Source organism: Cinclus cinclus, chromosome 1 (assembly GCF_963662255.1).
Source record: "Cinclus cinclus chromosome 1, bCinCin1.1, whole genome shotgun sequence".
Lineage (NCBI taxonomy): Eukaryota > Metazoa > Chordata > Aves > Passeriformes > Cinclidae > Cinclus > Cinclus cinclus.
In genome coordinates, this window is record NC_085046.1 from 9,757,399 (window position 1) to 9,770,629 (window position 13,231).

Here is a 13,231-nt window from a genome sequence, read left to right on the forward strand (position 1 = left end):
ATGCATCTTCATTAACTCACCTCAATGTAAGCTGTGTCATTGTTGGCATCCTTGATGTGTGGGAACCAGTCACGAGGTGGCTTGGAGAGGTGCTTAGATTCTGTGACAAACCACAGCAGCTTTGGCCAGCCTGAGGTACAAACAAAAGCCAGCTTTTGAGTTTCTGCTAGATAAGACAAGACAGAAGCCTTCCCTGCCAGAGCTTTATTCTTGAAAAGTCACCATTACCTTAATATTGCTTCCTTCGAACCTCAGTGTAGTATGGGGAAGAAGATTTTGCAGAACTGGTTTCTTAATACAACTACTGAGGTCTTTTTAGGCAGTCCCTGAGGGAATGGCTGGGCAGTTTAAGCCCTTATTGACCCAAGGAGTTTCATTAACAGTCCCAAGTCGTGTAGGAAGTTACTGTCCCTACACTTCACTAAAGGAGTGAACGGAGCATTGGGAGCACTGGTGCTGCTCTCCAAGCATGAGGCTGGCACAGCCATCACTGCCAGCAGTGACACAGCAGGACAGCAGTGTCCCAGCAGCCCAGCTGCTCCTGTGGCAAGTGTTTCATCAAAGATCTGACGCTCACTCATGGCCACTAAAGAAGTGCAGTTTGTTATAGTAAATGACCAATGAGAGCCACAATAAACTTGGGTTAGATTACCTTTAAACTGTGGTATCTCCCCTGTGGGGCTTTTAGGCAGTCCTTTATGGCATGCATCACTGGTCAAGGCCACAGTAACTCCACAGCTTCCAAGCAAAAAGCCTATTTGTTGACTTCCTGCATCCTAAGAGATGACAAAATGCACAGAATTGATTAGAAGTGATTACAGACTGAAAGCATTTTTGTCCTTGGGCACATTATCTTGAGAGGAAAACAAGTCTCCTTTTAAGTTGATTTCCTTTTAGGTAACTATCAAAACTCATCTGTACATTGACAAAGGAATTCCACAAGCTAGATATCCTCTTGTCTGTAGCAGCATAAATCATAAAGACGGTGGAAGCCATCAGATGGCATCTGCTCTTGAATCTCTTCAGAAATGACAAGTGGCTGGGAGGAATGCCTGATCTGACAGAAGGTTGTTCCATCCAGTGGGATCCCTGGAGAAATGGCCACACAGCACCCTCATAAAGTTCATCAAAGGCAAATTCAAAGTCCTGTACCCGTGGAGGAACAAACCCCTGTACCAGATTGGTCCAGAGAGCAGGTAAAGAACCTGGGGGTCCTGGTGGACAGCAAGTTGAGTGTGAACCAGCAATGAGCCCTGGCATGAGCAATGAGCTCTCAGCACCAGTCAGGCACATCTTCAGTACTGGGACTAGTTCTGGGCTTCCAAGTAGAAGACACAGAGCTACTGGAGACAGTCAGCAAAGGGCCACAATGATAATTAAGGGACTGGAACATCTCTCCTATGAAGAAAGAGAGAGAGCTGGGACTGGTCAGCCTTGAGAAGAGAATGCTTAGGGAGGGATCTAATCAATGTGTATAAACACCTGAAGGGAGGGTGTGAAGAAGATTAAGCCATGTTCTTTCCTTACTTTGCCCAGCGACAGAACCAGAGGCAATGGACACAAACCAAAGCAGAGCAGGTTCCCTCTGACAAATCAGCAAACACGTTTTTATTGGGAGGGTGACAGGCACACAGCGCCAATAGAGGCTGTAGAGTTTCCATACTTGGAGATATCCAAAAGCTACCATGGATATAGTCCTGGGCACCCTGTTTGAGCAGGGAAGCTGGACTAAGTCATCTTCACACATCTCTGCCAACCTCAACCATTCTGTAATTTTGTGACAATTCTAGGAAATAATATGGATTACAGATGCTTCCACCTGGAGAAAGCTTTCAACCACTAAGATGTTATGATGCGTGTACAGTGGTGAGAATTTCCCTATTTATGCTGATCTCATGTGATTTGTCAATAACCATTTCATTGCATAGTTACAGGCACGTTTTAGGAGCACTACATACAGTCAAGTGTCCATTAGAGTAAGCTCATTACATTTTACTTTCATCAAGGGAATAGAAGCAGTGAGATTAAGTCATGTAATAATTTTCCCATTCTAGGCTATAGCTGTTCTTTAGAGATGCAGTGTTTCTACAGCATTACGTCTGCTTTATGCAGTGTCTTGCCATTACTCTTTTATGAACTTTACATCTGTCCACCAGGCTCTTAAACAGAGCAAAGCCCTACATGTAAATGCACATAGAAATATTAACCCTTTCTTCACAGAATTATTCTACTGAAAATCACCTAAAGAGACTCAAAAAATCAAATTAAAATATCTTTCAAATCAATCACAGAGCACACTCAACCATGGAAACAACCAGAAATATGGAACAGTTGCCTTAATCTATTGATTTATTCAAAGCAAAATTGTATGATGGAAAGAAAGCCCCAGAGCCTGAATAATTCTTAATGCAATTTTTATGAAGGCAAATAAAACCATCTAAAATGGAGAAGCAATGAGAACAGAGGAAAAGCAAAAGCTTACTTTTCCATACCACCTCAAAATATGTATATGGCAGCAATTATTAGAACTCTGATAGCCGAGCAAGCAGTGTGAGACAATTAACTGATCTGTCAAAGTCTATGCTATATAACTCCTTCAATCCACAATTACTGTATTTGCTTTTGTTTACTATAGCCAAAATGCTTACAAAAAATGAAAAGGTATTTTTTCATCAAGGCTTTTTAAACTTAGGCTTGTGTATTATCTTTGCCCATATAAAACCAATGAGAGTATTCTTTGAACAGCAGAGAATGATACTGGTGTCTCCATGAACAACACTTTGGGGAGCATGTTGTTGGCCCCACCACACCTGCACCAGTGGGGCCTTCAGGACATAACAGGTTTTGTCAAGCATTAATTACTGTCCTCACTAACTCTTATGTCAGCTGGTCTCCACATCTCTGTTGCCAAACCTATGGGACAAGCACTTAGCCATATCTAATCCTGGTTCTACATGAGAACGAGACCTGCCTCCAGTCTTGGACTCTGCTCAGAGGAAGGAAACGAGGATGCCTGAACGGTGCAGGAGGGATGGCTCTCCTGATGTTCCCTCAGAAGGAATGGAAGGAAGAAGAAGAAGGCTGGAGCACTCCACAGAGAACACCACCCCTTGGTCAAGACAGTTTCTGAGACCTGCTACTCTATCATCTATAAAGGGATGTCATTAAAATATCAGATTCACACTACCATTGCTCAAAATTTCCCATTAAATTCTATCTAATAAATGCTTACTAATATACGTATGACTTTCTAACTACCAATTAAAAAGGGCATATAAATTTTATAATTGAATGCAGTGATGGCATTGATCTCAATTTTAAATTACAATGTTGCAACTGTATATCCTATAAAAGACTGCTACAAACTGTTTCACCACTATATCAAGAAAATGCCAATTCTCAAGCAATGAAATTCCATTTAATGCAGAACCTTGTAAACAGAAATTAAGCTAACAAATTCCATTAAGAAATCTAACATAAGGAAACCAGTAGAAAGTGTGGACCCTTAAGCATCAGCATACCATGGCCCTAGGGGATATGTCAGCTAAGAAACCACCTGTCAAACTCATCTCATAGCAAAACAAAACAACAGGAAAAAAGGAACTTGTATTAACATGTAGAGTTTATTAGATAGCACAAGAAAGAATGACTATACTTTCCCTCAGTGCCATATCGACTGTCTGAGAGGATGTCCACATAAGTATTAATCATTCATTTGTAGCAGTTCACACACATACATAGATTTCTTAATACAATCTATGCACATGTAACAGTTTGTAATAGCAGATTGATTTACATCAGGACAACCCAGCTCAAACAGCATTAAAATCTTCACCCTTTTCTTTTCTGTACAGATATTCTTTCAGTTGTAAGGAAAACATGACTGACCATGGGATGTAACACTGCCACCGGAGACTGGAAGAATTTCACCAGGCATGGGCACTGTGTTTCAGACTTCCAAATCCCACACCATGCTTTGGTGGCCACACTAAATCCTGCCTTGCAAGATGAAGGCAAATCAAGGTGCTGAAGCAGAGGTGCTGTGAAAGACACTGTTCTTAGGAGTTCCAGTTGAGGATTTTGCAGTATGAACCCAATGAAGCTTTCTGGAAGTCTCCTACTCGGTGTCCATCAATTCCACCTTCAGTCTCAGTCTCTCACACCTCATAACTAGTTATCCTCACCTTCTGCCTGCTTCTGGTGGCTCCATCCTGTCCCAGAATCTAAAACTACTGCAGAGAAGGGGTTGACATCCCCTGCCCCATGTAGGTGCTTCTGTGATAACTGGTGCCCCACAGACAAACTTGTTTCTAATTACTCAAGTGGTGTTGAGATACTGGACTGACAGTCAGGAGGTGGAAGACCTGAAACTTTTATATATCCTACAGACATACCACAATGTTACTTACACACTCAAACATGTAGACACAACAGTCTTTGCTGCTCCTCATACCTAAACATAACAGGCCCAGAACAGTGAGGACCTTGGGCAAAACTTGTGTTTGGAAAATGAAGTTTGAGCTAGAAGTGCAGTCCTTTGCCTGAGGCTGTCAAAGAACAAAAAAGGCTACTGACTTTAGGGGAATGATTATTGCAGATTTTACAGAAAACTATTGGCATGCCTTTTGAGTAATGTGAAACAAATGGTTGCAATGGTGAAAACTACTTTGTAAGTAGCAAAGAGACACAACCAAATAATCTTCTTCCAACAACCCCCCAAATACTCTTCCCCTCTAAGTAAAATGAATCTCCTATCTGTGAAGGGAATAGATTTTCAGGGCACACTGGTTTATCAGAAGTGTTACTTGCTATTTTGGTTATCTGCTACTTGGCAACCCCCCTCTTACCATAAACGCTTTATTTTGATGAATGTTGTGGGCGTAGGAGAAACCTCAGGGAGCCAGCAGGGACCAGGTGAAACAACTCAAGGCAGTCCCAACTGCAGACAGGGGGAGACTTGCCAGAGATGCTCATTGTCAAATCCTTCACAATTCCCACTTTGAAATAACACGTAATGCAGGTGGAAGGCAAAACACAGAGAGGAGGTATTGTAGCTTGAGGTTTGAGACCAATTGCTGACTCTGGAACTATCATTTTACATTTCTTGAAGGCACAGTATTTGCTGGGGTATGAAAAATGAGGTGTGCATAGCTTTAGACTATGTCGGCACACACCTAGAGAGATCAATCTTTCAGATGAAGCGAGCTGGAAATCCTCTCTGCTGTAGGCAGCCATTCAAAGTCCTCTAAAGACTTTTATTAAAGGTTCCCTAAAGGTTTTCACCAGTACCTGGAGGCAAATTGTCTTCTTCCTGCTGCAGAGTGATAATTCATTGTCAGGATAAAAAAATAAATCCCACGTGTGGTTGCATTTCAGCATGCTGTTAATGTCATTTCTACAATGCTTTGTAAGAGTATCTGTGTGAAGGAAAACAATTATGATCCTGTCTCCGTGAGTGAGAGTGCATGTCCTTATCTAATAAGGAAGGAAGGAAGAGACAGCCTGTGCAAAGGTTGACCTGATAAAGGTTACTTCTGTTCACTTGCAAATCCCAGACTGCCTTCAAAATGAGAATATGTGGTGGAGGATCACAGACTAAAGTAATCTTGTTTTCTGTTACAATGCTTATTTAAGCTCCAGTGCCCTTACCCTAACAAAAATTTTCCAGTAAAGAACAAATAGGGCAATAATCAGATGTAAAAGCCAAGCATCACCTGTTTTGAGGCAAAACTGAAAAAGCATCAAGGAAAAGTTCTTTTGTTAAAAACACAAAGACCTTAGGGAAAATTAAACACAGTGCAGGCACAATCTTCATAACCAGCTTTAAGATGAAGAAATTATCTGTTTCCTCAGACAAGAGCTTTGCTATGTGCCTGCAATTTGCATGTGAAATCTGCAACTATGAGCACCTTAATGTCCAAAAATCTTAATAAAAGCAAGACAATAGGTTTTTTTGGCAGTGGACACTGCATGAAATATGATATTCTCTTTAGGAAATTACCATTTCCTAAACTTGAAAATATAATAAAGAAACATAGACTTTAAAGGATCCAAGATTCACTGTGGCAAACTGAGCAAGGACTCAAGGACTTCTGAGCACTCCACTGCTGAAGAGGATTAAGAGGGATGGACAGATACAGGGCTTCCAGGGCCCAGTTTGCACCAGGGGCTCAGCTGGGGCTCAGGGAAGAACTTACATTCTTTGGAGGGACTGGAAGACTACGTCATTGAAAAGAATATATAAAAAATGTTATACACATTTTAAATCCAGGGGAGAAAGATATGCATTGTCAAAAGATGTTCAAAAACATGTAGAGCACCTGTATTTCTGGCACACTACACCCCTATGATGAGTAACGCTGAGAGAAAGCAAAGCTCAATTATCCCAAGCCCTGAAACACTAGGAAAGATGTCAAGGTGTATTTCCTTTGGACTAGAATTCTTCTTTGAAAGAAAGATATGACTGGGACAATTTCACTGTCTTGGAAGAGATATACCTCCCTGGCAACTCTTAAAGCTTTAATAACATTTTAGTATTTAATAAAAAGAGCTCCTGAAAAACAGTTTTTACCCTGTATAAAGCATCCTTTTTTAAAAAAATCTCAAGTGTCCTGGAGTATCTGAGTATCTCCAGATTTCCTATGACAATACACAATTCTTCCAATCATACTGTGAGAGCCAGCATCTGGAAGAGTACAGAAATGCCTGCTGGAAGCACACATAACATTAAATATAATAGGCTGGGAAATAGCATTTTGAGTGAGAAATTAATTTTTACATGCTGTCATGTCACACACACCCTGCTACAAATTCTGCTTATGATAAGGAGGCCATGAAGATCTGTGAGGGATAGATTTCTTCCTATGTTCACAGCATGTGACTGAGCATAACTCTGAATGTGCTTGGAGGACAAAAATGTTATTTTTAGATTAAAAGTGATTAGCACCCCTGACTGTGTCAGAGCAGAATAATAGTATTTTTCATGGCGCCAATCAAATGGAAAAAAAAATTGACCTAAAAAATATAAAGAAAAAGAAATCAAAACCTTATTTTAAAATCTTTTCATGAGGGACATAATAAATCACTGTTTGAACTAGAACTCAACATGTTGAAACTCCCATCTCATCTACTTTGACATTCTCTGACAGTTTGGAATTCACATAATATCACACATGCAATGAAAGAGTTTGTAATGCTCCAGCTTCAGACAAGATTAACATAAGTGGCAGTTTTGAAGCAATAAATGGTGTATAGGACACATTTTTTGCTAATATTTGGGAAACACAAGCAAATTCTGAGAGAGGGACACCACTCTGAGAGAACACAGCCTATAAACAAAGGAATGAGGATTAGCTCTAACAATTTTGGAGAGTGTTGATGAAAAAGGCATTGCAATGGTATTAAATGCAGGGAAAGGAGGAGAAATAAAAATTATGTTTGTTCTATTGTTACAATGACTGAAGAACCCCTGACTGCTGCTTTTAGAAATAAGAGTTGGTTTGGGATTTCAGCTCTTAATTTTAGATTGGATGTCCCAAGTCTAAAGAGCCAAAACCATGCTGTATGAATTCCAATTTCCAATTTTTCTTTCCCAAACACTAGGAAGCATTCTGGTAATAAAACTGGAGAATGCTGCATGGCTGATGGATTTTCAGACAATCCACCTCAGATCCCAGGTCACACATGCCCTGGGGTATGGGCAAGATTCTAGGTATTCCATCAACATAAAGGTGGGATACAGAAGAAAAACATCAAGGCAAGATGGAGCTTCACCTAATAATGAACTGGAAAAAAAAAATCCTGTCAAAATCTTACAAAAATTACAGCTATCCTATGAAGAAAAGGGAATACACACAAGACCTATGTGCTGGTAAAGCAAAAGCCTCTGCTTCCATGGGAGTACAGATGTCTGCAGAGTAATCTGTGAAGCAAAGGTCTACCTGGCTGTACCAAAAAGTCTACCACCAGTACCAGAAATTACTGCTCAGTTTTAAAATGTCAGGGACAAAATTCTGCACAGAGCTGTGAAAAAATCTTCTTTATGAAAATGTAGAACAGTATTAAAGCTGCTAATACAAACTTTAATTATTAAAAATGGCTGCTAATACAGCTACCAGAAATAGCTCATCCTGTATCAGCTTATTACTCTGTAAGCCTATAATATAAAATAATATAAAATATAATTGCTGGTTTATTTGCTAGTTCACATCTCTGTTTTCCAGAAAGCAACCCAAAAGATGTCCACTGCCAGAATGTACTGAAGCATGCAGAAAAGAGAACAAATAATGGGAAAGCACGAAAGAACAGTCTAGGCCATTGTGTGATGACAGGAATGACATCTTCCCATGGATGCCAGAAGCAATCCACTGCCATTTGACCAGGCAGAGGTATTCCTTCTGGGACAACTCAGAACATGATTTTCATCTCATTGTTTCCACTCCAGTTGCCTTTCCATATAAACAAATGCAAAGATATTTGCAATAGTATATGCTGCGAGACGGCATAGCTTTATTTATAGAGTATAGATCATGTTGCTTTTTTAACTGACATCTCTGTTATTGTGTTAATAATTTGATATTTAAACATTGTAGCAAAAGATAAACAGTCTGAGTCTTTAGATATTTCTTTATATAAATACATATATATATACATGTCTAACTGTATATTTATATATCCATATATAGACAGATATATTTAAAAAAACAAACACCCAAGACATGCAGCCAAATTAGGGTAAGTTATTCATTTGACACAGAGTATTTACTTGGACAGCTGTATTTTATAGTTTACTGGATGGATGTGGTATCAGATGTTCCAAAATAAATCAAATTTACACCTATCTATGTGCTCTAAAATGTCATTAAACCTCAGAAAATAGTAACAGGCAAAAACATATTAGATTTTTTAACCCTCAAAACCATGTTGCTTCTTAATTTTTTTCATTGAATGAATGCAGATTTACCCATCTGAGCACTCTGTAAGACCTTAAAATGTACATATTCTTCTGGCCTTATTTTGTTGATGCATATAAAATCTCTGGTCTTTATCAGAATAGTGCACCTTGTTATGCAACTGCCTTAGACTAAATGTGTGCCCTTGGATGTGAAGGCACAATGAGAGCCCAATGCAAAACTTTCTACTGAAATCACCATCATTCTCCAGCCATGTCCACCTCTCAGTGCTCTCAAATCCAACATTTTACAAGTGAAGCAGCATAACCCTACTCCCCAAAGCAGCTATGGTGGCTGAGGACCCATCCTTTTCCCTTGCACAGCCTTTCCAGCTCACCTGCATCCTTCCTCCAGTCTCAGACAGTTTAACTTGGGCACATCCTGCCTCCTCTTTCCCTTAGTCCTTCCTTCTGCCCAATGGCTCTCAAGTCTGCTCAGTTGGATCATGGTCTCTTGTTGTCTGATCCACTCCCTCCCTTCATCTCTCTCTCCTCCTTCACCAGTTTATCAACTGCCCCTTCCTCCTGCTCCCACCCCTCCTCTCCCTGCCACCTTCTGGTTTCACCAAGGCAGGAGCCCACGACAGATGCTGTCCAGGACATGTGTGATTGCAGTGGAGAAATGTAGAGGTCAATTCACCTTCCCAGAGGTGAGAAAGGCTCAAGCAGTTTCATTTAGGAAGGAATCTCCAGATATTTTGAGCTGTAGTTTGTGTGAGATGTCCAAACTGCAAAGGTTTTATGAGGGCTAACAATCTTGCTTTCATGGCTTTCATTTGAAAGCCAGGGTTTCTGTCCATGAAACAAAGATTTGAGCTTCTGCCCCAGACTACTATAACACTGGAACATTTCAAACTAAAGCCCTTGACAATTGAAATACTGAAAATGTGACCATAGCAATACATTTGCTCAGCCCTTTCCTTGGCATCTCATGGCTTTAGTCAACATCTTCCAAAACTTCTTACTTCAGAAAGAAAGCTTGTAAAGATTAAAGAACACTCTTTATGTGGACAAGTCCAGACCAAATAATTAAAGTAAGGCTTTATTAGCACTAGCTAATAAAAGAGCAATTATACAAGGGGTATGTGGGAGCAGCCAGACATCATAAATTAAGGGGATATGACCAAGACAACCCTGTAATTAATAAATTCATTTTGCTGTATCTACATCCTTCAAGGCATACATCCTCAGAAAAAAATGCAGGATCTGCAGAATCTGTGTAAGGGACCAAGCTGTGGTTCACCTCCACCATTGCTCCAACTCAACTCACCTCCCCCAGACACTCCTTCCAGCTGGAACTGCTCTGTCTCCTAACCCTTCTCTGGGATATGTGGTTCAATCTTTGAACCAGCACTGGACATGAAATGCTTTTGATTAGCAGCGGTCAGTTTTCTCTATGAATGTATGTTCTATGGCAAGAACTCCTGAACTGAATTTGTTCAAGCGCCACCCTTGGCAGAGGTGACCATGGTGACAGAAGCTTTGGGATATATATGCACGTACAGACACAGGAGAAGGCATTTCCATAACAGCTTTGAAGTAGCACACACAACACCAGTGGTATTATAATATAGCTTGGGTTGTGGGGACAGGTGGAAAATCAGCAGTTGTTGCCAATGATTCTTTGTCAGTGGCCAACACCAGAAGGCTTTAAAAGGCAACAAAGATAATCCATCTACAACTGGTAGAGCTGTTCTCTTGAAAAATTTTCCTCTCATTTTCCATGCAGACCTGCATTTGCTGAAACTGCAAGCACATCTTCAGGTTTTCCATCACAAAAAAGAACTATATATAATTCACCACACAGCAGTGTCTTGATATCTGCAGATTCAGAGCTAGATAGCCACAAAAATGTACTCAAAAGCTATGTTCAGTTGTGATTTATTCTAATGTAAGTGATAAAATGGAGTATAAAGAAAAACTCAGTTCCCCACCTTTCTTGTAAGTGGCACTTCAATAGGGACGGGGACAACTTCCGCAAGCAGGCAGCCATAAAATGCCACCATGAAAGCAGCAGGATCATTGTTAGGAAACACAAGTGTTACCTGAAAGAGAGAGATGTATGTTAGAAATGTTTTATCCTAGGTGTCAGATAATGATAATCGGAGTTTCTATGCTTCCTTTTGGATGGAGATGATACCAGAGCGCTTCTAAGACAGCTATGCAAATGCCTAATGACAGACCAATGAGGAATCAGAAGAAATTTATTCTGATAAATATTCTTTTTATGAGTATTTTCACTTGGGATGTAGTTTAATATTTTCATGCTGCATTGTTTCCTACATTGACAACACCTTTCAGCTGGTTCTGAATTAACTGATTGCTTTACCAGTGTTAAATAACCTAGGTAAATGGAATTAGAAGGATTTTAGATTGTAATGTAATATGAGTGCTTCTAATACTTGAAATTACTGGACCTGTAGCATACATGTGACCAAATCAAATTATCTAGATTGGGATGCCATTATGCCAATCATTAACACACTGTTTTGTTTCACAACACTTTGCCTCATACAATTGTTTTGTTTTAGGACTGTTCTGTTGTCCCAGTGTAAAGTTTCTGTGTGCTGTGTGCACACAAAAAACTGGTATCTAGAAGTGAACATCACATCCAGAACTGGCCGTATGACATGCCAACCTAGGTGTGGACTTGTTGAATTTAGCAGCTTCAGGGCTAGGGCAGGGGAATTATTTAGATAAAAGAATGCCAAAACCAATCACAGATCACCAGAATGCTCAGCAGGTGTTGAGCTGTGCAGCTTAACTCCTGCAGGCCCTGTGTGAAGCAGGACAATGGCTGAGATCCTCCACAAGCAAAGTGAAAGGAGAAGGGAGAGCTCACAGCCTTGCTGAGGATCCAGCCACTTCTGAGAGCCCACAGCTCTCCTTGCAAGGTCAGTGACCTTAGTGGCTGGATCCTCTCAGCAGTTTTGTTTCAGTTCAGTCAGATGGGCATTCTCAGGTCATGTCCTAAACAGCTGTAACACAGCTGGTAACTCCTGCACAGTCAACTGCTGTGGCATGCAAAGGCATAGCAAATGATTCCAAATCTCTTTCCTCTGGGCTCACGCACAGGACAAGAGTGTATTATCACAGCACCTTGCAATTTGCTGAAACTACTTAGCAGCTCTTGAGTTTTGACTGCTTCAATATCCATTGGAGTTTTGTTGAAGTAAAATCATGATGTTTCCACATATGATCTAAGATTCAGTTACTGGAGACTGTGTTTCCAGAATTTTCACATGGCTTCAAAGATAGTCACCTTCCATACACCCACTTGATTTCTTCAAACTAGAAGGAATCTCACCAGCTTTGTCCAAGTGGGTCCAAAATATCTCTGGTTTTTAGGCTGAAGACTTTAACCTCATAAATCTTTAGAGTCAGAGCAAATACACGACCACTTTATCTGCACACTTGCACATTAAACAGTCCAAGTGCTGGAGATGGCTGTGCAGAGCTTACTATATGCAAATGGAAATATAGGGATTTTGCCAGGTGCATGGAGGGGATGGTAGAGATTGCTGAGCCCAGCAAACATCTGAAAGATCCCAAAATATACTTTGAGGATTCTTGGGTTTTGCACTGGTCTTTGCTTACATAAAGGCAGTGAAGGTTTGGCTGGGAATCTTTGAAAAGGAGCTGACAGAGGTGAAAAGAATCTCACTGAAGTCCAGTGCAAATAAAGCATTAACTTCCTCTCCAAAAAAACATTAATCACTAACAGACTTGTATCAAATAAATAAATAATGCATATAAAAGCAAAAAGGGATAACACAGAAGGAACAAAATCATACAGTGTATATTAGCAGATGAGAATCTGGTTAGCTAGTAGATATTTCAGAAAGCAAGATTAATTTCCAGGCAACTGTCTGAGGTGATGCAAGATTAAATTTCTGAAGTTACTATAGAAGGCAAACACACTTTGCCACAAATAATACCAGAAACAGGGAAGAAGATGCAGGTATGTTAATTTATTTTTTGGCTCAGACAAAGAACCTAAAAGGTGAGGTAATGGTAGTCATGAAAAACAGAGATTGTATTGACAGAAGATTTTTTAAAGGGAAAATATTAACTATTTTATAATTATCAAAATAAGGAAACAAATGCATTCTCATTTGGAAAAGACCAGAAATATGTACCCGTATTTCATTTAGTATTTAAAACTCCCTTTAAGTGTTGCCACACAACACACATTACATAGAATAAAATCACCTTCAAAGAGATCAGAAAGTTTTTTTGTTATTATAACAGGGTGCAACAGCCAGAATCACAGCCTAGAGC

At 40.0% G+C, this 13,231-nt stretch overlaps 1 protein-coding gene across 1 annotated transcript in view; it reads right to left on the reverse strand.

Moving 5' to 3' along the window:
• DIP2C (disco interacting protein 2 homolog C) overlaps positions 1-13,231 on the reverse strand; it is a 304,980-nt gene that overhangs the window by 77,623 nt on the left and 214,126 nt on the right. Inside the window, exons 11-13 of the mRNA XM_062493877.1 lie at positions 10,885-10,995; positions 653-776; positions 21-130 (exon numbers count right to left, since the gene is read on the reverse strand). Coding sequence (XP_062349861.1) covers positions 21-130; positions 653-776; positions 10,885-10,995 — 345 coding nt within the window. The remainder of the gene's footprint in view (positions 1-20; positions 131-652; positions 777-10,884; positions 10,996-13,231) is intronic.